At 43.1% G+C, this 25,162-nt stretch overlaps 1 protein-coding gene across 2 annotated transcripts in view; it reads left to right on the top strand.

Annotated features, from left to right (window-relative positions):
• zfpm2a (zinc finger protein, FOG family member 2a) overlaps positions 1 to 25,162 on the top strand; it is a 119,995-nt gene that overhangs the window by 25,185 nt on the left and 69,648 nt on the right. For both annotated transcript variants that reach the window (XM_080307876.1, XM_080307877.1), the window contains exons 2-3: positions 6,066 to 6,224; positions 13,341 to 13,442. In XM_080307876.1, the coding sequence (XP_080164002.1) occupies positions 6,066 to 6,224; positions 13,341 to 13,442 (261 nt within the window). The remainder of the gene's footprint in view (positions 1 to 6,065; positions 6,225 to 13,340; positions 13,443 to 25,162) is intronic.

Raw genomic sequence — 25,162 nt, forward strand, 5'->3', positions numbered from 1 at the left:
GAGCCAATATGAGGTGAGCGTGCTGTAGACAGAGCCTCCACTCGTCTGCAGACGAGCCAATGGCTGAAGATGGATGCCCCCACTTAACCATGATAGCTCCCTGGAGGAGCCTCACTCAATGGCTTCATTAAAAGTGAACGTTCTAGTGAAAAGCTCGCTTATAAACCAGTAATTAAGACCACACATATTTTACCTGCTTTGTTTCAGCTGTCACATGCAGTGTACAGGCACATGGTTAACTTTTATTTCCTTATAAGTAACAGAATGACACTAATAAATCACTCAGCCAGAGAGGGAAGCAAGTGTGTAACAGGAAGGACTTAAATCCAGCACACTGGCCACTTTAACAGCATTTTAATCCCTTCGTTGCACCTACAAAGCAAATGTTACCCTGCAAAAAGAGGCATTAACTAAGCCCATATTACTTGGAAGACAAGCTCAGTGACTTTTATGGACCAAACGTTGTACCAGTGTCCACTTGGACATGTGCGCGTCCCTCTGTAAGCTCTAGAGAGGCAAGTAAAGTCAGTAGAGTGTAGCAGGACCCAGCTAACTCCACAGAGAAACTGGCTGGCATCTGCTGAAGCCCTCGGGCACGCTCAGAGGTGCCTCCAGCATTTTAATGGCATAGTCAAATGCCAGCATGTTTTCATGCCATTCCAATTCAAATTCATTGGATAAAGAAGTAAGAGCGTGTTATTCCTCTTCAACGGTCCAGACAGAAACACTGGGCGCAACAACACAGAACTTAGAAACTCCGCAAACATGCCGTGGATCCAAAGCTGTGTCTGATTGGAATAAGATACTCGACTGGAATTATGTTAACAGTATTTGAGAAAAAAAAATACACACACACCCCTTCTCTTTTATTGTTATTATTATTTATTAGATTTTTTATATGTGGATTTCACAGGATGTCATGAGAAATCTGTGGACGGAGATACTTTCCTAGCCAGCGGCTGTGCCTTAGTGTTGCTGCACGAAGCTTAAATGTACAGTAATGTAAACTCGGCAGGCCATCTAAACACATGATGTCATCAGATCACATTTAGATGCCTTGTCATCTTTTGCTGCAGCCTCGCAAACGAGTGTGTGTGCTCTTCCTCTGTGCGTGTGTCATACGAGGATGTGAATACATTCACCCCCCTCCACCCCCACTTTAGAACAAACCCAGCCTCCCTCCCTCCCCTTTTCACCACACAATATCTTTTTTTTTTGTTGTTGTTGTTGTTTTTTTGGGTGCTGCGTTTTCGAGCAGTTTGTTGACTGTTGATTGTAAGTGCCCGAATTTAGGAAGGCAGCCATTTCTAATCACGAGAATTACACTGCTTAGCGACCGGAAAATCAAGTTAAACAATAGCATTGCTTATTCTTGGTCACAGACTGCGGCTCTGAGAACACATCAGTCTCCACTGAAGCTGTTCCACGCTCCTCCCAGCACACACACACACACACGCATTTACACACAAGCAGCCATTCACAGACAATATGCAAATGCTAATTTACTTTTTGACTTGTGTTACAGCATTAGCTCCACATTTAGTTTGATCACAGAGTGTACAACTTGGAGGAAAAAAAAGGAAGCGCTTTTTTTTTTTGTAACATTTATGCAGTACAAAAAAAAAAAGATGCTTGAAATGAAAAATTCCTTTGAGGGTTCCTGTAGCATATGAAGCTATTAAGAGCTGCGTAAATGGTATCTATTTCATTACAGTGATCAAGGATTAAATTAGTGGCTTGAGCCCTGTAACATATACACTAAGTCTCCTCCAAGGCTGAGGGAGCCCTCTGCTTCCCAAAGGTCATTAGAGCTGAGGAGAGAGGATGGCCCCCAGTCTCCCTTTGCCTCTCTCCACTACCTCCTCCTCCTTCTCTTTCTCGTTTCTCTCTCTCAACCTTCCCGACCTATCCTCCAAGATGAGACACAGTCGTGTTTTTATGTTTTCGCACACGGTTGTCGTTTCCTTTTTCTCCAGCTGTGGAGGGTTAGGATCACAGGAATCTAAACCTGCTTGGCAAAGTGTATTCCTGTATTTCCTCCCACGCAAAAGTTTGCATGTGTGTGTGCGTGTTCACCCGGAAGTGAGGAAGGCCCAGTATCAGTTTTGGCACAAAGGGCCAGTCACGAGGAGGAGCAGAGCTGGCAGAGGTTGAGCTGTGTGGCCCTGTTGGATTTTAGGGCTGCATTATGCATTCATGTTTAGTCTCAGGTGCTACGTTTTATCCCCAGGCCAGCTTGGACACATTTTCAATGGACCGTTTGGATGAAAAACTGTATAGGTGGGAGCAAAAATGATTTCCATGCTTATAGAGATCTGCCGCTTTGTTCTGTCAGATTCAATTACCTCACCTCTAATTAGGGAGCTATAGAGGAGGCTGGGTTTGTGATCCACACATCACACTGTGGAGCCTGCTGATAATGTGAGGTATCGCTATCACAGCCCGGCCACAAGCTCCCCACATTGCGGATGCTTGAAAAAGCATGCCATGAAATTAGCAGTCACTCATACAGTTTTGCACATACACACATATTTCTTCAGAGCTCCTCTTTTTCTTCGTCTTCCTTTTTTTTTGAGTGTGAGCTTTGGAACAAGGTTGGCACATGTGTGTGTGTTTTTTCTTTCCTATTTTCTGTTTTAGTCCACTGAGGCACAGACTTGAGTACAGAGTATATTTTCCTGAAAGATATGCTCATTCCACCACCTCAGTCCGTACTCCTCTGTTCCCCTCTTCCTCTGTGACTCATTAATCCTCTGTCCATCATATGGTCTCAGAGTATCACCCCATTTTATAGACTCAGTGGGGGCATTACCATATCCCTCTTCGGAGCTCCACTCCGCATGGCCGATCCCTATCAGACAGAGGCCACGCCATGAACAAAAGAGCCACTGTGATCAAGCCTGCATTCAGCTACCAATGTCTCTATTAGCATTGGCTGCTCCTGCTGCATGACTGTTTGAACAGAGCTGAGATTTCTTTCGGTCTCTCTCGGCAGAAGAAGAGTCTTGATGAATGCGGATGATACAGTCGAGGCTGGAGGGTGCGCATGTGTCAGGGCGGATGTGGAGGGTGCTGGGATACCTGGACACTGACCCTGATTGAGAGGAAGTTGAGACAGAGTGCAGCCTCCTGAAAGATCCTGTTAAAAGTGAGCAGATAGCAGCGTTTGTGCTACGATTATCTCACGATCCAAGCCTTTTGTCTGCAAACTTGAAAGTGTGCTCTGAAAGGCTGCCACACTTCAGGTTACAGATAATTAGCGCAGGGCTTCAGCTGCTAATTATTTTAACGATCATTTTTAATGATAAACTAATTAACTGTTGAGTCGAGTGGTTCTCAACCTGTTAGGAAGCCTTCCTGTAACCCGTCGCCACGTGTCAAATATTTACAGAGGAACAAACCTGTGACTTCATATCTTTAAATGACATGTTTTGTCTTAAATGTGCAACTTAAAATGATATAAAACAGACAAAGGAAGAAAATGGGGTGATATTTTCTGATTGATCACTCTTTAAAATTAAGCTGCTTCGCTAATTACGTCAACCGGTAGATGATTTTGTCGTTGGGTAAAGATCGCTTGTTACTATAAACTTAACATGCATCTCTAGCAGGCTTAGATCAGCCGTAATGAGCGCACCACTTAAAGCCGGCTGTGTTGTTTTCTGCGGCAAAGTGAAGCGCAGACACTTTCTCCGCGGTGTCATTGGCCATCTGAACTCCAGAGGAGGCTCGATAAGAGGGCGAAGCAGCCGACATTCCTCTGGCCCAGTTCGTCAGCAGAGCCTATAGAAATGCACCAACAAGCGCGGGTCACACAGCGAATGTGACAGGATTTTAAACAGTACACAACTAAATATAGCAGGAACGCCACTATCAGAAAATGAGTTAGGAGTGTGCTGCTGGTCGTTTAGAAAGTCATTATTCTTATCATTGCTGTCTCTGAAATAATTTCAGGTCTCTCCATGCAATGAATACTGTATAATAAACTAAACACATGAGAATGCGAGCAAACTTTGGTCAATCTGCGCGGTCCCAAAAGAAGTAGCCATCGGACCCCCTTTAATGTCTCAGGCTGGGTGTAATATTTCATTTTTCCATATTCAGCAAGGCCTCCAGTATCTCTATCAGTTTGAAAATGCTCCATTTAGTTACTATCTGTTGGAGTGGGGAAGTGAGATGCCCTTATTCTGAGTCTATTAAACCTCAATTCTATCTCATCTTATCTACCTAATCTTTGTGTTTTATTGACCATGAAGTTTATCTTTAATCTCCCTTTACCCTTATTATCACACAACACTGTAGGTCTATTTTCCGCGGTGCAATGGCGCTGCTGTATTTGCCAGCAACAGAGGAAGAATCGTTTAGTTGTACACACAGTTCTTATTCAGCTGTGTAATGGAATGTGTACACACTGTGTGTATAGAAATGTATTTCCCCGCTTTCTTTCACACTGTCTTCAATTGCCTTGGCAGGAGCTTTTACCGCCAGTCATACAATCTCCCCTTGATACGGCGATATTTATCTCTCAGTATCATCTTAAGTGATGGTAGACTCATCGAGTCACTTCACGCCTCACTTCACTCCTCAGCGAATCAGCAGAAGGCATCAGATAAGATCATAAAACTGTATCCTAATTTAAAAGCGGCACTCTGCCTCTGCAGTGTCTATTAGAGATCCGCGTGCTAATTCTTTTCATGTCCGGGGCTCCTGCAGATGTTGGCTTCTACAAAGGAGTAATTTATAAGACTAATGAAAAGAGCAAGCAGTTTGTGGACATCAGGGGGGTCTTTTATGAGACTCGTCGCAAGAAGAAAGAGAAACAGGAGAGGCACACCAGCCCCACTTTCTGAAGTGAAATTATTGCTTTATTAAAGCTGAGGGGGCTCGCTCCCGCTACAATAGAACAAACAGACTGAAAGGTGTGGAGAGGATGTAAGTGCGCTCTGTTTGAGCTCTAGGTGGATGCACGAGAGGCAGAAACAGAGACAGCATCCTCATCTAGCTGGCAGTGACAGCAGCACTTTCGACATGATTGTTCACTTTATACACGACTCGAGAAGGAGCAAGGAGTGTTTTTTGGGGTTTTTTCATGGGGCTTATGCAGGTTTTTCTCAGAGTGCATCATCTCAAATATTAAACTAAACTTAAACCAGAAGGGCTCCCCCAGTCTTTTTCGCTTTTGGTATGTCATGCGGGGACTTTGCGGGCATGTTTTGGCAGAAAAAGGAGAGAGGTGTGCGCGATGCGTATTATCTTAATAACATTCAAATGCTGGGTGAGATGTTTTCAGAACTAATACAATTCAGGTGGCAGTACAGTAATTCCATCAACACCCTTGATTGAAGCAAAATGGTAATATGCAAATACCAAAAGAGATGTACAGCTACAAGCAAAAAAAAAAAAAAAACCTCTGAAATCATTTAGATTTAAAGAAATAATATTGCACAGAGGGGGGAAAAAATTAATCACACGGAAAAGTGTCTCCTTTAAGATTGCACTGGTGTATTACCCGGAGGCATGGAATGTAAATGGAAAATCAACATTGTACCCTGTGATAAGGCTAACAAATTAATAAAAGTATTTTCTTTCCTCCTCCCATGCTGATGCCTGTGTGAAAAGTCTGGAAAGGAACTTTTTTTTCTTGCCCCCCTTCTCTCCTTCCCTCTCTCCATCTGTGTGAGGTTTTGTTTTGCAGGTAGCGGGATTAACATCAGCGCTCACCTTGGCTGCATGTCAGCTTGTTTTTCTGGAAAAAAAAAGTCTCAAGGGGATTTTTTTCAATAGGAATAATGGAAACACTGATGTGAAGCACGGTGGTAAAATAATAGTGTTTATTGGGGTGGCTTTATCTTTAGCCTGTACGAATCTCTGAACGTGTATGCATACGGCGCTTAGACCACGCAATGTTGCGCAGTGCTTTGAATTTGTATTATTGCAGCACCGGAAACAAGGAGAGACAAGATTTTGATTCTTGAAAGCCTGAAGGGTGTGATGAAATTGCTGAACATCTCCCTTGTGTGTCTGTGTGTGTGTCTCTGTGTACATATGTGTGCCTGTTCCCTCAGGTCCTCTGGAGGATGGCCTGGAGGAAGAGGAGGAGGAGTGCGTCTCCGAGGAGAATGAGCTCCTGGCCAAAGATGAGTTTTCGGTGGAGGAGAACTTCACCGCCGAGTTTGAGACTGAGAACATAAGCTGCGAAGACATGGAGTACTTCTGCAACAAAGGTGAGCGTCCCGCACTCGGCCAAAACCGAAACTTCACAGGCGGGCTTCCTCATGCAGCGTTCAGCCATCTTTTCCTTTTTTTAAACGCCTAATATGGGACAATATGCTGTGCCCGCCCCAATGCTGAGCATCAAAAAGTAAGTTAAACTCCTGCCAATTGTGTCTAATAAAATTCCTCAACATGTTCAAATCAAACCTGGCAGAACTTGTGTCCGTCTGAGAATTTCTCCCGCATCACTGCCTGGAGTTGAGACTATCCATTTTTGATATTTGATCCCCAGCAATCCACCCAAGAGCAGTGGTTTGATCTGAGATGGAGATGGCACCAGCAACACTGGCTCTCCCTCTGTGATAGTGCTGTGAAGGTGTGCTACGGTGCACCAATGCACTGGAGAGCGTAGCGCTTCCCTTTGAGCCGGCGCTAAAGCTCTGTGAACACTCAGCAGCACCTGCTACTGCTCGGAGGTCCAGCACTATAAAGCGCCTCAGCGTCGCCAAATGCGCCCGAGTCCTCTTTGAACTCCAATTCAATTAGACTGCTTCTTTGTGTGTTTGTTTCATTTCGGTCACACCGTGCCATCACAGGAGCTAATTTGTGGCCTGCTTCAGGTTACAGTGTGAAGATGACAGACCTGTCCCGCCTCCCCCCAACCACCGCAACCCAGCCCAGAACCTCCACCCCCAACCCCACCGCCGCCGCCTCTTCCTAGCCTCCGGTTGCGTGGCGTTCGCTACCCCAGGTGTCCCCGCTCTTACTGACGCTCGGATGCCGCAAATTTGACTTTTTAATGAAGAACCGATGCTTTGAATGTCTGCCTCCTCGCCCTCCTTTCAAAGGGAAATTTGTTTAGAATTATTTCTCCACACTTCTAAACTGATGTGCCTCGTGGGATTACATTATTGAAGGAAAAAAAATAAATCTTTCATGTTTCAGGTAGGCTATGCCCCGGTAATCGTATCAATAATGTTTTCCTTTTGTTCTCCGGGAAAAGTTGAACGGCGCAATTGTTCAGAAATTGCAATTACCAGAGACGCCTCGGCCGCTTCACCCTTTGTCTCCTCCGTAATGTGTCCCCACTCAAACTTCAAAGTGCGAGGCATATACTTCTAATAACCCAGCAGCTATGAAATAGATGGCGCGTATTGGTGGTTACAAGAAAAAAAAAAAGTAGTACAACTTCTGAAAATTTTCAAAGAACCTTGTCAGTGCCATTTGGTATTCCCTTTGTTTAAGGAGCCGGGGCTCAAATCTCCTTTCCCTGTTTATGAATAAAGACAACACAAAATACCAATCCATAATGTCAAATAGTACTTTCCCTGAGCACTTCTAATCTGTTCCTTGTCATGCACGAGCCTTACTAGTCCGATTTTTTTTGTATGACTTTGCTATCTCAGCTTACAGTAGCTAAGTCTCCCATTGCCTCATAAGACCCAAATGATGTACTATCCAAATTTCTTTTCTCCTAGTGCCAAGTTGTGTGCAATCATCAGGTGTAGCCACTTTCCCATGATCCCTTCCTCAATTAGATCTGTTTAAAACTAATGTCAGAGTGGCTTAAATTTACCCCACTTATGTGAAACTGCCTTGAATTAAACGGGACGCAATCCTGGCGGCATTAAATGGTTTAAGTGTGTTATTCCTCGACTATAGGAGGCAAAAGAGAGCCCCCCCTTGATTAACTAAACCCTCTCAAATGTGATGGCGTGCTGTAATTAGCCCTGTGCGGACTTGAACGTGGGTTTTAAAGCAGCCACTCATCCCATGGCCTTTATCTTCTGCTGCTTCCCGGAGAATAAGGTCTCCCGTGTAAGGTTCCTCCACTGAGCAGTAACTCTCTGGTCTTAGCTTAGCCTTGTATCTGTGTAGTCACTCTCTGAAATGGGCTTGTCAGGGGGACCTAAAACCTCCATTAAAAGTTTCAGTCTATAATAGGTATTAAAAAGCTGTAGGAACACAAAGAGGAGTACCAATTTTCATTAACATATGAAGCACTTATTAACTTTGATCAGAGTGCGGTGAAGTAGCAAAGCCGCTTAAAGGCGCAAAGGTCAAGAAGTTGAATGCCACCAAAGACTCAGCCATTTGCCTTACCCTTGCAGAAAAGGGACTCCCCAGATAAGTGCGTGGAGCACCTTGACGTCCCATCTTGGTCTGAGGCTCAGGAACCTCAAAATTAGGTGACGGTTGACTCCCTGACCTGTTTAGTTAATAGTGCTGTGGCTCTCACTGGGTTTTGGCCCTTTCATTGATTTAGCTTGTAAGGTGCTGTTGGCATCTCTCTCTCTCTCTCTCTCTCTCACACACACACACACACACACACACACACACACACACACACACACACACAAGGGCCTGTTAGCTTGACATTGGCAACAGAAATGACAAAAATGCTTTTAGGATCATCTTTTTTTTTCTTCTTCAGACAAACAGTAGAAATGATTAGTCCTGCATCAGTGCTTCCTAAGCCCTCTGACTTATGACCCATTTAAACACAGCATTGTCCTTTTGTTAGGCCTCACCAGTGGTCGCACATGTCCAGTTTAACAAAGGAAGGAGTGATTTTATTATTTTGTTTTTGGAGTCAAAAAAAAGTTCAAACAGACAGAATCTATTAAAATAAAGCTAAATTTGTATATCAAGAACATGTGTTTCACATCATCCCAGGTAATTACTCCAATCCAATGCCTCTATTAGACAGCTTCATTCAATACTCTGCAAGTTAATGTTTTATTTTGGATACACAATTCAGTGATCAAGAATTAAAATACAGTGCTTTATCACTGATGGGACTATCCAGCTGCACATGAAGTACTCAAGTTAGACCTATTTTGACCAGCTACACAATTTAATCCCTCGCATAATGCGTCATGATCGTCAGTAATGGGCAGCCCTGAATCGTGTGGATATACGGTTACAGGTATGAGCAGCCCCCTGTCAGTTCAGCTCAGAATAATGTCTCTGAAAATGAACAAGCTTGGTGGAATAGTAGCACCCCAGAGAGATTGAACACTGTTTTTAATATACATGGCATTTTAGAGGGGGTCTGCCTCCCTTTCAAGACTTCTATGAGGAAGGGGGAAAGGCACACATCTAAAGAAATAACCTTGGCTTTCCCTTGCTATTAAACAAGAATTTTTACCTCAAACAACCTCTCCTGCTCGGTCAATTTCACATTTATGGAGCTGTGCTTGTGAAGAACCCCACAGATGAACACGCTCGCTCCCACAGAAAAGATTTATACTCTATTGACACACCTGGCTCCATAATTGTGAGAAAGATACCTTTTTTTTATATACGCTGAGTGGCATCTTTTTTTACTGAAATTGTGAAATTTCACCTTGCTGTTTCACCCCCTCTTTTATTGTTGGCTATCTGTGAAGTTCAGCACAGGGTGTTGCCACAAGCTGTTCCCTCTGAGCGTTCCAAGTGTTTGTCTGATGACAAATGACTTCCTTACTTAGCACTGACAGTAAATTTACATGTCATTTCACGTGTCTCATTTCCTCGACGTAAAACAGCTTTTCGTGAAGTTACATTACACGAGGGTTGTTTTTTTTTTTCAGTTCGTTTCTGAGGTTGTTGCGGGTGTCAAGATACATCAAGTTAAATGTGAAAATTTGCACTCTTTTGTGCCGTTCTCCTCGAATTACAGAAACAATGGGGGCAGAAATATTCTATCACAGTTGAAGTGAAAAGTAAAAGCAAAGGACTTAACACGGTAAATAATTAAAAAAAAAATACACCTTGAACTTTCAAATAACCTCTCGGTGAGTAATTTGACTTGCGGCAGCCACAGATGTACAGTAACAAGGAGAAAGTGGCACAATTAATTATTCTTTGTGCGACACAGAAGTAATCTGAATCTCCAGCAACACGGGAGGAAGATCTCCTTGGCTCTTTCACCACAGCTGCCAGTGCCCAGAATGGTAAATGTGGAATTTTAATGCACAGTTGATGCTGGAGAATATGGGGAAATGCTAATTTGTGGTGCGATAAGATGAATCGAGTCATCCCTTTAGCCCCATTTGACTCAGTGGAGGAAATTAATCATTAATGTTTGTTAAGTATGACAATCTAACTGGGCCAGATCTACATGCTCAGAGACTGAGGCAGAGCGAGATAAAGACCCAGGCTGCAGACAGGGAGGAAAACTGCCAGATTCTGTAATGATGGGAATTTATTGGCATTTAAAGAGACAGTGGCAAGGCATTTCACTAATAGCCTCCCTCCATTGGAGTGCTCTGCCTGCCACAAATTGCATGCAATTCAGACCTATTTTTCAGATAGCAGAGAAGTCTTACAGCTATGCTTGACTTTGGTGAAAAAGGTTGCTTCCTTGAATTGACTTTATCTGTATATGTGACGCAATCTGCATCAGCAGCCAAATATGCAATATCAACGATGCTGACGGGGGGGGGCAGGCATAGCCCTCCTGATATTACATTTTGAAAATCATTGCCAAGCTCCAACACCAGGAAGCATGTGATGGGTTTAGAAATGCGACACTGGGTTAAAGTCATCGAGCCCGGGATTTGGTAACCTATAGAACTCTGCAATCCCATAGGAATACTTAAAAATACTTATACACCATCTTGCAGAAATTGCAACCTGTCTCAGGACTCAGTGGTCAGGATTAGAGTGCCCTGAGCTCCTTAAAGTCGCATGCGAGAGATTGACATTTTCAAGGGCTTCCTCGGCAGAGACAATGCTAAAAGGGAGGGAAAAAGCCAATATGACTTTGTTGCTACCTTGCTCGAGGAATTGTTTGTGTAAATCGCCTATAAGCTTATTGACCTGAATGTGTGGCACGCTGCATGTGACTGCGATTTGGCTAGAGAGCTGTCCTTTGATAGAGCAGCGATAGAGCTGATTTTAACAGCTCACTGGCTCCTCTCGCATGCCCGCCAACCCAGAACCCAGCAGGCCGCCTCGCCTCCCCAGCCCTCCCCGTCCCTTCTGTTCTCCTCAGCTTTCTCTCACTCAGCCTCAAGTATATCCATCTGAGCGTGCGGGGAAAGGAACCTAAGCCAGATGTAAATTATGATCTAGGCGATAATGTAGAGGATGATCATTGACAATCTGTCCCCTTTGATAAGACTGCAGAGGGGTTTCAATTCAAATGATGAAACAAAGCAGAGGCTCGATTACTCAGATTGGACCTCGGTGAATGAAATGGAGCACCTCAATCAATCCATTTCCATGTTGTTTTAAAATCCGGGGCGGGGGGGGGATCTCGACATTTCTCTGTATTCCAGGTTTTATCTCACTGACTGTACTGTAAGCAAAGGAGTGCTGCTCCAGCACTGCTTCCTCTGCTCGCCTTTTTTTTCTTCCTAGTGACATTTGTGCAGGAAACTTCATCAAAGCCCTGTGACATTGTTCCCTGTGAGGTTGCCTGGGCGATTGTGTTTAAAATGCACTGCAAACTGTGTTAGATAGAAGGCAGAAAATCCTTAATCACTGCTTAATTAAGGAATCATCTTGTAGCTTCATTTCCCGGGCTGTAATTAAACACTTCCAATACGTTTCGTTACAGGGCTTAACATGTTCGCCTGAGATCAAGGTAGTGCCTTTAATGTTATCTCACCAGCTTTTTTTTTTTTTCTTCAAACTGCGCTCCATTGGAAGGAACTGTTGATATACGCCTTTGTTATCCTCGTCATAATACGAGCCTGGTATGCTAAAGAGGTTCTCCAGGCCCAACAATAAATAGTGGGGGAATTTAGTTGAGTGGGCTCCGTGATAATATACTGGGAGAGAGGAGGAGCAGGGGGAAGAAATTGCCAGCCCAAGCAGACACTTGCATAAGCAAAAGTGGGTCATAATGACCTCATGTACTGTAAGTAGGACATTTCTGCAGACTTCCCTACAGTATCGCTTTTTTTTCTTCGTGCACACATCTTCTATTTTAGTGGGAGATAGAAAGCTGACATCCTTTTGGCAATGTTTGCCGCTCTCTTTGAAGTGAGCCACGTCAAAAAAAGGGGAAAAAAGCTAAACAAGCACAGAGTATGTGCTTGATCTGGAGATTAACCCGACTGAGGATGGCCGGCGCTGGAGTGATGTAGTGTGTGTCCTGTGGCAGTTGTCACTTGAAGGTTGATAACTAAGACTCAGAAATGTGTTTTTTTGGGAACTGTGGGGGGCGAAGAACAGAGGCAGGTGTGGTTACAATATATTCATATTTAGGTTTGCTGCATAAGGTATAGGTTGTCCTGTCGTCATATATTTGTATTTAAATCTACATGCCCTCTCCCGCCCCTGTTTTTCCCTTGTGGTGGCGTGTAGTAAGCCACTGGAGCAATCCAGGCCTGTCCTTGACCATTCACTGTTGGGTTTAAAACATCAAAGGAATGAAAAAGATGGGGTGACAAAAGTGAGAGGAATGTACCTCCACAAACCATCAGCCCCAAGCAGGTTTGCTCTTACCTGCCCGAGTCTGAAGAGACACCAACCACTGTGTCAGCCACATTGGATTTATTTAGAGCACCACACTTGGGGCACCTACTAAGCTCTGATTTATGTGCCTATAAACTTTTGAGTACAAACTGTGCTTACCGTAGACATGCAAAAATAGATTTTCTTTTACAGTAAGTGCGTCTACAGTGAGAGCGTCTAGTCTTTTTCTTTTTTTTGTAAAACAAGGTCTTTAAGCACTTACATCCTGGAGAGAGATACCCAAATATCCCTTAGCATGGTCTGTGTGAGCCTTGGGACTGTAAATCAGCCCCTACATCCTATAACACACATTCTAGCTCCCTCCACAATAGATCAAACGGTAATAAATAGCCACCTCTCTCCCACACATTGCTTTCCTTCCTGTTCCATTGGGCTTCCTCCTGTTCCTGCAAGCACTCATGGGAACTCCTTTTTACATAAAAGTGTGCAGCTGCATGTGGTGAATGCACTTTTACAAAATCATACACGGAAACACACACGTCACATTGTGACACTTAACTGGTACAGGGAGAAGATGTTAAAAAACCAAAGTCTGCATAATGCAACGATTCATTAAATTACGTGTCCAAACATTAAATTTGGAGAGAGTGCTGTTCACTTTGGGTCTTGTGTGCATTGTGGGACTTAAAGTGCTTTTTTCCCTCTTTTACTTACAGGAGAGGAAGATGGCAATCGAGAGGCAGGAGAGTCGGAGATGGATGGGCAGGGGGAGAAGAGCAGGCACGCTGCCATGGGGCCAGAGGAATGGGATGGTCCAAGTAAGAAAAGCATGAGTATTACTTTACAAGACAGGCTTTCGGGGGTCATTTGATAAAGTTATTGTTGAGTAACTGAAAGGCATGCGGTGTAGTTCGAGGGAAGGTGATAAAGGGGATAAAATATTATTGTTTCTAAAAATGATTGCCTTGTATAGTAACTATATAGCTACACAATCGTGTCAGAAGTCTGCTGCTCGCTTGAAATGTACGTGAAGCCACCATTCGGTTAACAGTAAATTAAATTGTCGACAACTGCTTCCTTAAAGACATTTTTTTTAAAGAACTGAATAATGCAATGCAGACGCAGCTTTTGAAGAGTTTACAACACTTTTTTTTTTTTTATCTTGTTTGCCCTTTTAGTAAAAGTAACTTCATCAAAATGATGGATAATACATTGAACAAGATAGTTGCACGGCAATTACTGCTCAGCAATAGCCTGCGCCCGCACTGCTGAACACACAAAATGTGATTCCTTTTAATGCATAAAATGACCTCAAGAATTTATTGCAGGTACATGCGTTTTTGGGGGGGGGGAGAGAAAAGAAAGGGAGAGCGGGAGAAAAAAGTGGATTTGGGCAAGTTGTGCTTGCTAGCTCGAAGCCCCCTGGGGTGTGTATTTTATACTGACAGTGAATCAGTGTTATCGCACCTATCAGATAATGCATTTATCATTAAATTTCACATTTGCATTTAAATCTGGGGAAGGAAATGAGCATTGCTGGCTAAAGATAAGAGCGCCGGGACGACAGTAATAAACCATCACTGTGATCAGTCAGGAGACAGGGCTGAGGGGGTCAGCTCAGAACTATGGGGGCCATGACAAAAAGAAGGCATCACATGCAGAGGAAAAAAAAAGGCCCCCTTTTTTGGCAAGAAATGCTGAGCTTAAAAATACTGCTTTGAAAAGGAGGGATGGATGTAGCATGACTGGATGTATGACTGACTGTAATTATGCTTTCCCCCTTCTACTTAGCCATCAGAATGAGAATTAGAGGCTCAGAAACACACTGCTGGACAGGCAGTGGGGAGGGAGAGGAGGGGGACTTGAAGTAAACTTTCTCTTTGCATACAGCGAGGACAGCTGAACTGCAGGGGAAGTGATGTGAGACATGATGCCCATTTCATGTTTTGCTAAACCGCAGCATGAGTGGTTCCAACTTATCAGAGGACTTGGACACTTGTGGCCCAATCTCTGCTGTATTGCTGCCGGAAAAATGACACTTAGCACCTGGCTGCACCCAACTTTAAGCAAACAAGCTTTCATATTGTAGCGTATTGTGTGCGCTTCGCAGCCGGGTCATCGGTTTATAATCATCTTGTTTTTGACATCTCTATGATACACCTACCAATTAATGAGCGACTAAGGCACCCGTGCCCCCCTCGTGTGTTTTCTCAATGGGCACTGTGGAGTAGACCGAAATTAATCTTGGCGCATAATAATGCCATTCACTCTTTCATCATGGCTGCCATGAAAGGTCATTTCCCTTTTTAATTTTTCCCATTGTGCTGGAAAAGTCAGATGGGCATGTTATAATTTGAATAAAGAGGGGGAATCAGACAATCAGATAGGGACATTCGAAATGACATGACTTCCTGTTGGAAGCGATTAAAAGCAAATTTATTTAGTTTGTAGACTGTCTCCCCTTTAATCTCTTTGTAAATGTTCAGATAGTTGAGCATTCAAAAGTTCTTTGTTATTCTTTGGCTTAAGTTTAAGCAGCTGTGATTATGATCACCAACAGATAATTTTTAATCACTGCGCGTGTGCATCTGAATAGGACGTGTAATGGCCATTACATAAAAAGAGAGTGAAGCCTTTTAATGAGGTGGGCTAACTCGGAACATGCCCACCTGCTTTGGTGATTCTATTGAAGCACCTCCATACCATTTCCCTTTTGCTGAGTAACAACAAAAGCCTTTACAATCTACATCCTGTAATTGAACTTTTTTCTTTCTTTTTTTTTGTCCCTGCATTTCATCTCCACTTTAGTAACTCATGTCAAGTGCTGTCCACGATTGGCCCCTGTTCTCTGATTGTCTTTCTGTCTGGAACAGCAGAGAAGCGTACTGAATGACTCACTATTAATCTGATAGCTGGCTCTTCTCTGTTGTTCAGAGTGCTGGGTCTCTGATGTGGAACACCCAGCGAGTTCCCTTTCTCTCCCCTCATCTCTACAAGTATGTCCTTAAGCAAATCTGCACACTGATCTTCTGTCTCGTGTTCATTTCTCGTCACGGGTGTTTCGCAATCAGCCGCTGATTTGCCAGATAGCGTGTCATGCTATTCTATTCATTTTCATGGACTGCCTGTGATAGGAATCTGACTCCGTCTCTCTCGATTCTCTCCCGCTTGCTCTCCTCTAGGCTAATTGGGAATGGTGTGTGTTAGCTAGCTAACTCTGCTAATGAACTTGTTCTCATCCTTATCTAAATGCCTTCTCATGTAAACCACACCCCGCTTTGGAAAGTGAAGAAAATCCAGGGTTCGTTAAGAGTGCTGTAATTGTGTTCGCTGCAGTTTCAGCTCAAGTGTCTAGTCTGTGTGTGCATTTGTTAGGTTACACTGTGGACCTCTAAATTTAAGAATTAAAGCTAATATGTAGCTGAAGAAGCAGCACATACTCAGATACGGCACTGTATTGTCCACTGCTAATAGGATGTGGTTTGCCTTCACAGTTTATTATGCTGCCCAAATGCAAATAAATACAGTGTGCACATGCAGTGTGACGTGTGTGCTAACAAGTTTTATTGTATTTTATTTCTGTAGTGATACAGTGGAAAGCATTTCCATTGAGCACAATCTTTTTGCAGATTGAAGCATGATGAATGCCATCTTTTGAACTGATCGTGATTGACAAACTGTATTGTTTGCCATAGTTTTGCCAATTCTAGCATTGTGCCAAATGATGCATAGCTTACTTTCCACTCGGAATAATTAGTGAAACTGCACAACAAGCTGTCAAGGTCTAAAAAAATCATCTCCACTGCATTATGACATGGAGTTTTAAAAGGCTAAGAAAGACTTAGCAGCTGCTTAGATTTTAACCTTTTTCTAAAAAAAAAAAAAAGGCCCATAAACTGTCCCAGAGTGCAACATTATATCACTGGAATGCCTCAGAGAACTTTAGAAGCAGCATTAAACATGCTAGTGTTTTGAATTGAATTAAGCTGATCTACTGTAGCTGTCAGTTTGCAGCTAATGTCAACACCCAATTTCCCAAACTGATTAAACTGGATTTGAAGTAGATGTGACTTGCATACAGCGACATCAACATCTAAGATATCAGCCCTAAAACACACTTAAAATGAGCCACGCTGTAAAGAAGGAGATGCAGAAGGGGCAGATGAGTGTGACAGAGTGGTAACAGAAGTAATGTGATCACCTTGTCCACAAATCTCTTCTCTTGGCTTGTCCCTGACGGCCGGCATGGCCCAGCTTGCTCAGCTGCTGATGCCAGCTGGGCATCAGCCAGGGCGAGGCAGGGGTCAGCTGAAGGAGTGGCCATCTGAGAATCTACCTGACAGTGGGACACACACACACACACACACACACACACACTTCACCCTGAAAAAAGATATCCATTTATATCCACCCCCTTCTTTTCCCCTTTCAAGACATCAAACATGCACATGCTGAAAACGCAGCCTCACTCAGATGTAAAAAGTCTCGAGTCTCATTTTTGACTCCAGCCAACCTAGAACGGTCTGTGGCCAATCCATCTTCTTCCAGTCGCCAAAGGAAAAAAAAGGAAAAAAAAAAACAATAACCATTTCAGGTTTAATGCACATATGTCATGCTAGGAGAATTGGAGGACCAGATGGCCACGATACTGTGGCAGGTGCCTCAACAAATGTTTGCGATTGCCCGTGCTGCTATTTATATCGTGGTGAAACACAGACATGCAAATATTTGCAAAAGGACAGTGGGCCGTTTTTTGTTGGGAGACAAAGTGATCATGAAAATAAACAGATGGGATGAAACCTTTTGGGCATCAGTCACATGAACTTGGACATTCCCTTGGTTCATCTGAAGAAACTTAGTGGAAAAATTGACCAAAAAAAAAGATAAAATGAAGATGAAGCGGTGACAGTTATATCTAGACCAGGGGTGTCCAACATAAGGCCCAGGGGCCACAATCAGCCTGGCAAATACTCTGGCTCTTGATAAAGGGAAGGATAAATTTTGGACTTTTATATTTATAAATTTTACAACTTGTCATGCTGATAAAGATCTCACCTAGAGCCATTCATACTGTAGTAATAAAATAATAGATAATCAGTTAAATGGCAGAAAAGTACTACAGGAATATCTGTTTTTTTAAGAACGTGTCCACAATAAAATCAATAATAAATATGGGGCAATTTCTGTGGTTTACAAAAAAACTTTCCTCCAATTACAGGATGGTCTGGAATATAAGCACGTTTATTTCTTACAGTTTAAGCCCAAAGAGCCGTTCTTCATTTACTAGAACAGCATTTCTTTATCACATTGAAAAACAGAAACATGTTGAACTGAGGAAAGTGTAGTAATTACTCTTCTTTTTCTTATATTGACAAATTTAGGCATTAAGTCTTTACGCTAATAGAAAGGGGATTTTTTTACTTGCCGAGCCCACTTAAGGTCAAAGTGGGTCATATGTGGTGTGGACCACAATGTGAAATGTTTGAGATTACTGAGCTCGGTGACCAGATCTTGGCATTATAGCTGCAGAATCCTTTCACCATTCAGTCCCAGCTGAACTGAAAGTAAACCCAAACTATGTAGCACTTAAAAGTACAGATCGACTAAGAAAAACAACTTTTAAATTCTTACACAGCAACAGTCCGTTTGAGCACAGTTCAATCAGGTCGCTCTGAGTAAACAAGGCATTTTCTAAGTCGACACCCAAGTCCATTATAAAGTCAGGGTGTCGTCAAGGAGGGAGGGGCGAGCCGAAATGAGGGAGAGAGACAAACGGAGCACCCAGATGCAGATTAGGCTGCAGAAGATGAGGGTGTAAAAGGGATTTAATGGTAGGATGGATTAGAGAAATCCTTGTAACAATGTTAAATAATTATGGTTCCAGCCGAGATCAAAGCGCCATTGATTGAACCCCTCAAGCCTTCAGCACACAGAGTCTTGGAAAGCAAAGATTGGTAAACTAGTGCTCAGACCACTCCGGCTGCTCCAGTTAAATTGGATTGGAAATATTAGGATATAGATGAATCCTTCAGGAGGCTTTCGCAAAGCTTTTGTCACCGGAAATGTAGCTTGGGAACGGTATGAAAGGTTTGATAGTGTACTGTCTCGACAGAATCATAAGACGAGGGTGTCGCAGCTGTCTCCACTGATACCTAAGCGTTTTAAGTAGACTTATAGACACACTTGACTGTTATATCAGCAAACTGAAAACTTTCAGCGCAGGCTTTCATTCAAGGTTTTTATTTTTTATTTTTTTTAACTTTTTTTTCCTCTCTCTCCCCCCGCTTCGTCTTGTAATCAAGAAATTTGGACGTGCATCATGGCAATTCTCCCGCAGAAAAGGAAGGTTTTATCTCGCTCCTCCAGGGGTTTATTCAAAGTCTTCTGACAAGTCTCACAAAACATGAATGACACTGAGATTGCTGATACTGATGATGAAAGTCCATCATCAGCTTCTCTGTGAGTTCAGGGCCCTGAGTGATGTAAAATTAAATTGCAATCAAAGTGCTGTGTGTAAACATTTGTCCGCTTCTTCTTCTTTTTTTAACAAATACATTTATTTCTTAAGAGATTGTTGATGACGGCTTTGTACTCTATGCATCACCTGTGCAAGGAGAAAACAGCCCACTTCCCCCCCAACCGCAACCGCCATCACCACCACGTACACACTCGCAAATGCACAATGTGTGATTATAGCGATGAAATATGCAACAAGAGATTAGACAAATCACTGTACTCCTGTGCTGCATCGACTCGATGCAAATTTAGTCACTGATCCGCTATACTAAGAGGCTTTATGGAGGAACTTCATGGCTGTTAGTTATATAATCTAAAATAGGACAAAAATGCAATCACTGTTCTTATCATGTGAGGGAGATGTCACTATATCCAGTTCTAGTTTTGTGTGGATACGTGGGAGAAGGCTTTAATAAGATCATTTACTTCCAAGCGTTTTGTCCACAAATCAGCTGCTTTTTGATTCCACTTCATGTGAAAAAGTCCAAATAACATAAATCGTCGCTAAATGTGACAGTCCTAAAGGGCAGGTTGGTGTTGCTGTTTCTACCCTCCACCCCAGGGGGGACTCGACACCCCTGGTGTCTTTCTTTAGCTCTCTGAAAGTGTGTTTGTTCTGTAATGCTTACCCTCCCGGGCACCATAGCATTGCAGGTTTTTCTTTTTTCTTTTTTGCAAGAGCTCTCATTGTAATTGGCTGAATATTTGATGTGTGTATTTAGTATTAGTATGGAGACGCTGGTGCAAGTTGTGCCAGGGGATGTAACACTGGGTAAACTCTGGGTTGCTCAAGTGAAACTCGTTCAAATTGTGGAATTCGTCGTTTTCATTTGGCCTCTTTTTTAAACTTTTATTCGAGTGACTTTGGAGTTATTTCTTCATGCGTGAATTTTGCTTTGTGAAGGGGAAAAAAAATCTGGTCCCCGGTGCTTCAGATAGTGTGCCATTTCATATGCGTGTGCAAACTTTTACTTTTGGTGTCCTCACAGATTTCTGCTTGGCCACAGGAGTTCAGTCAGTGCCATGCAAGCTGCATCCAACCCAGCCACCCCCAACCCCGCTCTACTCTCACTGTCCCTGCTCTAACACACGGACTCATGTGCAGCATTCACACTGATAGGTGTTGATATCACAGCAGTACCACCGACTGTGAAGACCTCCTATTGGTGATGAACAGCTGGGCCCAGTGTGGCCCACCGGTCACGCCAATTCCACCATCCTTGGTGTTTTTTTTTGGTTTTGTTTTGTTTTTTGTCTGTTTAACGGCGGTGGTTGTGGTGGGGAGGGGTGGGGAGGGGCGCCGCTTGTCAAGTGAATTAAAATACCAAATAATAGTAATAATAATGATACTGAAAAGTTAATAAAAAATGGCATGTTCCTCCCTGATTGTGCGAGTGTTGTGGTATTCAATTATGCAATTTTCATTGGCATATTAATCATCTTTTCAACAAACAAGCCGCCGTTAATTAAAGCAAAGCATGGATAAAGACGTGTTGCCGGATCATCACTCCGTTTATCACCGCGCACAGACCCGCAGTTAAGTAAATTCAGGCTGTGAGATGAATTTCAATGGTCCCCCCTGTTTCCCTGTTTCTTCCTCTCTGTTTTTCCTCTGTGTGTGTAGTTAACCATTTATTTATGTGTTGGAGGCGGAGTTAGTGACGTTTCATGTCGTTGTGTTTGGGAAATTGATTTTTTTTTTTTTAAGCCAATCAGTTAACCACTAGTTGTGAATGAGTTTAATTGTTTAATGCAAGTCTCCAGTTAATGTCTCTTTCTCTTCTGTTCAGATTTCAATGTAAAATTCTCTTTGATTACGTCTGCCACTGCTCAGATTAGTTAAAGCGACTCAAAGTGAATGAATTTTGATTTTTCTTTTTATACTGTGTCCACACTGGGCATATAGAGGAGTCCAGGGGAACTATGTGACATCTTGGCATACATAGAACAGCTCTGTCCATTCTTCTTGTCTCATTTTTCCTCTGGCTTTCTCCGCCGCCTCTGTGCCTTGCTCATTGGTGGGAGGGGATGGAGATTATTCAGGATCTAGTAAGATATGGGCTCCTCTCTAATCATAGCTCACTGCCTCCACTGTCATTCAGTCACTAAATAGAAGTGGGGAGAATGTCTTCGTGATGGGAGCAGCCAGACAGTCAAGCAAGCGCTTGAGTTCCGCCAGGAGAAGAAGAAAAAAAAGAAAGAAGTCGAAGCATCTGTAGACATGTCGCTTGTCCCTGTCCCTCATTGTGGAGCAACTTTATCAGTGCCAGCCGCTCACCCACTTGCTAAACTGGAGGGCCAGTCGCCTCTTAACTTAAACATAAGATCTTTGTGGTTTGAAGCACTCGGCTGCTCTGCGCCCAATGTGGATCTGAAAGGCAAACACGACTCCTGTGTCGCCGTCGCCCATCACAAAATCGCACCACATGGAAAAGTTGTTTGTGCTGTGCTAGCTCGAATCTAAATGCACTCAAACAGACTGTTGCACTGGAGCAAGATCCACCCCCCCTCCCACCCCCCACCCCTCAAAAGGAAAAAAAAAAGAGAGGTGATGGAGAGAGAAAGAGAGGGAGGGAGACAGAGAGGGAGAGAGATGGAGAAAGAGGAGGAGGAAGAGAGAGAGAGAGGGGGAGAGAAAAGTCAAAAACCTCCACATAACAATGCCGGAGAAAAATCAGAACATTTTCCACCGAAAGATGGGCCATTTCCAAATCCTTGTGCCCTATCAGACAAATTAAAGTAAATCAAGCATGAAATGAAGCAGAAGAGCCCGGAGATAAGGCTCCTTTAAGTCGTTTACAGATTAGGACAGAGAGAGAGAGAGAGAGAGAGAAGGAGAGAGAGAGAGAGGTGCATCTGGTCTCTGGCAGTGAAGGAGGCTAGTTTCTCATTTCACAATAGCAGCCTGTGTATAGGATTACTCTCCCCTGTCACCGACATGAGGAGCAGTGGGGGAATAGACGTCCACAAAATGTGTCTAAATATGTCCCCTCAGAAATATTTTTCCAAACCGAAGAGGAAGAAACAAAACAACAAACCTCTCAGTGTCGACCAGATGTGACACGTGATAAACGGGCATGTTGCACCGGCGCGTCGACCCGGGCGTATCGCTCTGATTTGTTTATTTCAGTCGCCCCTTCACCTTTTCTTTTGCTCAAGTGGCTTCATCGCTGCGCGGCTTAAAAATTCAAATGTATTCAGGATTGGCTGAGCTACGTCACGTGACTGTACGGCTGTCAGCTCCTATGCGCATGTTAAGCACGCCTCGGATCAGGTCTTTGGGGAGGTGGGAAGAGAAGGATGTGGTGGTGGAGGTGGTGATGCGGGTGTTGGTGGGGGGGGGAACGTTGAACAAATGATATTCACAAAATGTGATTTTGTTTTTAATATCGCTGTAAACTGGGTTGTTTAATATGTGCGTCGCACTTCTATTTTCTGTTTTACATCAGCAGATTAATTGCTGTTTTATTTTAGCATTCGCAAATAATCAAAACATAATTATGGAGCTAGTTGCTCATGGAGGAATGATATTTTACAGTGCTCACACAGACACAGGCAGACACACACTATAACACCTCATTCATGCATGCACACAAAATGCAAAGAGGAGCTACCCCTCCCCATACCCCTCTAACACACACATTCACACATACACACATCTCCACTCTCACTCACACACACACACACGCTCCCCTTCTGCACACCCACACGAGGCAAGGGTGCGCTGCTCTTTGATGCCGCCCGTCGAGCTCTCGACGGATTTTGTTTCACTCCTTTCCGTGTAGCTTTTCTGGGAGTGATGAGAGGTGGGCTCGGCTCCAGCGCTCAGCCCGCTCCGAGAGAGACGAAACCCGGCCCCCGTCGCCGGGTAGCTGCTCTCCAAAGCCGCGACCTTGACCTTCCCGGCCCAAGTCTTAGGTTTAGCTCCTTTATCGCGCTATCTCCAGGCATTTAAAAATACTCCTGAAACTCAATGATTTAACCCGCTTTTACGCTGTTCACATCAAAACTGGATGAAAAAAAAAAAAAGCTTAATCCATCTTATCTGTTGACTGTCAAACTGCTCCGGCTAAAACCTACTCACAAAAGACAACTAGGTCACCCAGGAAAAAGAAAAAACTGAATTCCCTGTTACTCAGGGGAAGTTGCAGGCTGGTAATTGACTTGGGAGGAGATTCAGGAGTACTTTAAAAATAGCATCCTTGTCAATTAACTGCAGAATATCAAGAAGGTAGCAATGTTTACTTGTTTTCCTTGCTAACAAAAAAAGTTGTTAAAGTACTTTTTTACACGGCCATATTTTTGAAAGCAATCTCCACCTATAGTTATGGAAAAGTATAACTCTTTATGACACGGTTTGTGACAAGACTGAACCAACAGAACAGCATCTTTCTTCTGCTCCTAAAATCTTGTTATCCTTCTGTCTCGAGTGCGTGCATTCCCTATTCACATACAATCACTTACTCATCCGTCCTGACACACTCAGGTAGAGTAATGTCCTTTTGATGGTTCTGAAATTTTAAAGAAAAGCATTTAAAATAATCAGATTCCAGCATGAGTGGTGTGTGTCCTCTAGATGTTGTCGGCGATACGGCGATATCTCTGCGCGAGGACAGTCATTCTTTAAGTTTTCCCGTCTCGCTTTACATGCTATCAATAGAAATTGCACTGCTTCTCTAAAGATGGATGTCTCAGAGATTGTTGTCAGCCAGCCTCCTGCTAACTTCGCCTGGCTTTTGATGAGACGGCGTGCTTGACAGCTGGTATATTTCAATTGTTCAATGACACCAAACACCAGTCTCTGTGTTGATAATGTACTAGAGGACTGAAACTTTTGTATGTGTGAGTGAGTGTGTGCACACATGCCGCTATACTTTTCTAAACGTTCCCTTTTTCTTTGTTGTTTTAATTGCTGCAGTTTAAAAACGATATCAAAAATCATGAGTATGAAAAGACCCTTAGTCTTGGATCCCCACATAAACACTATGTCCGGTATCCCTAGGATTACTTCCACAACTTGCAATAAAGTGGCTACCTCCGTGGCTGAAAGCTCAACACACTTAATTTAAGTTCCAAACAGAGTTCATTTCCTCACTTGGCCACTAGAGGCCACCTCCAAATCAAACCAATCCCCCAGACTTTTTTCTTAACTTTTTTATATTAAGACTTAAAGATATTTCTCTCAGTAAAAGAGACAAAACTGTTTTCAGTACTAGGGGCCAACATAGGTGGATACAGCTGGTATCTGTTCTGAAAGCTTCACCTCAGTTATTTCGAGTCATCGAACTAGACCACATTGTCATGCAATTTGAACACAAATGAATAGCTGCACTAACCCTGTCCAAGAGGCCCGTGCTTCAATTTTGCTGTGTGAAATTCTCACAAACAAAAGGCTATTTTGAGTGTGACTTACTAACTAGCAGGTATCTGTATCTGTGCGATACAGCTAGAAAGTCTACAGATGCCAATTGCTAACCAAGCTAAGTCTATGTCCACTTTTTACATACAGTCTATGGTTACAGGTTACCATGGAGCCTGGAAACAGGGAAAAAAATATTTGGGAAAACTGAACTAAACTAAATCCACCTTGAAGCAGCTGGCTAGGTTTTGCTCTGCTTTCCATCTTTATGACAAGCTATGCTAACTGGATGCTACCTATAGCCATAAACTTGAGGTAGACTGAATGCAGTTGGTACTCGTTTTACTTTTGGTACTACCACACCAAAGCTAGCGAATGAAAACAAGTTTAATTTTCATATGATGTTTCCTTCCTTCCTACACTACAAAGGTAATATTAAATAACAATATCCTTAAGTAGTTTATGGTTTCCAAAGTGCATGGATGTTTTAAGTGTATCCATGCTGGGTATACATAAAGCAGTAGCATGGTGCACTTGAAACACCCATCCACAATGCTACCTAAGCAATTCAGCGCAAATAAAAAAGCCTTTAAAAAACTTAAGTCAACAAAAAAATATATGATTTTAATTAATTGTATTTATTGAGCAACAGTAATTTGTAAA

The sequence above is a fragment of the Astatotilapia calliptera genome, chromosome 11 (assembly GCF_964374335.1).
Source record: "Astatotilapia calliptera chromosome 11, fAstCal68.1, whole genome shotgun sequence".
Classification (NCBI taxonomy): Eukaryota; Metazoa; Chordata; class Actinopteri; order Cichliformes; family Cichlidae; genus Astatotilapia; species Astatotilapia calliptera.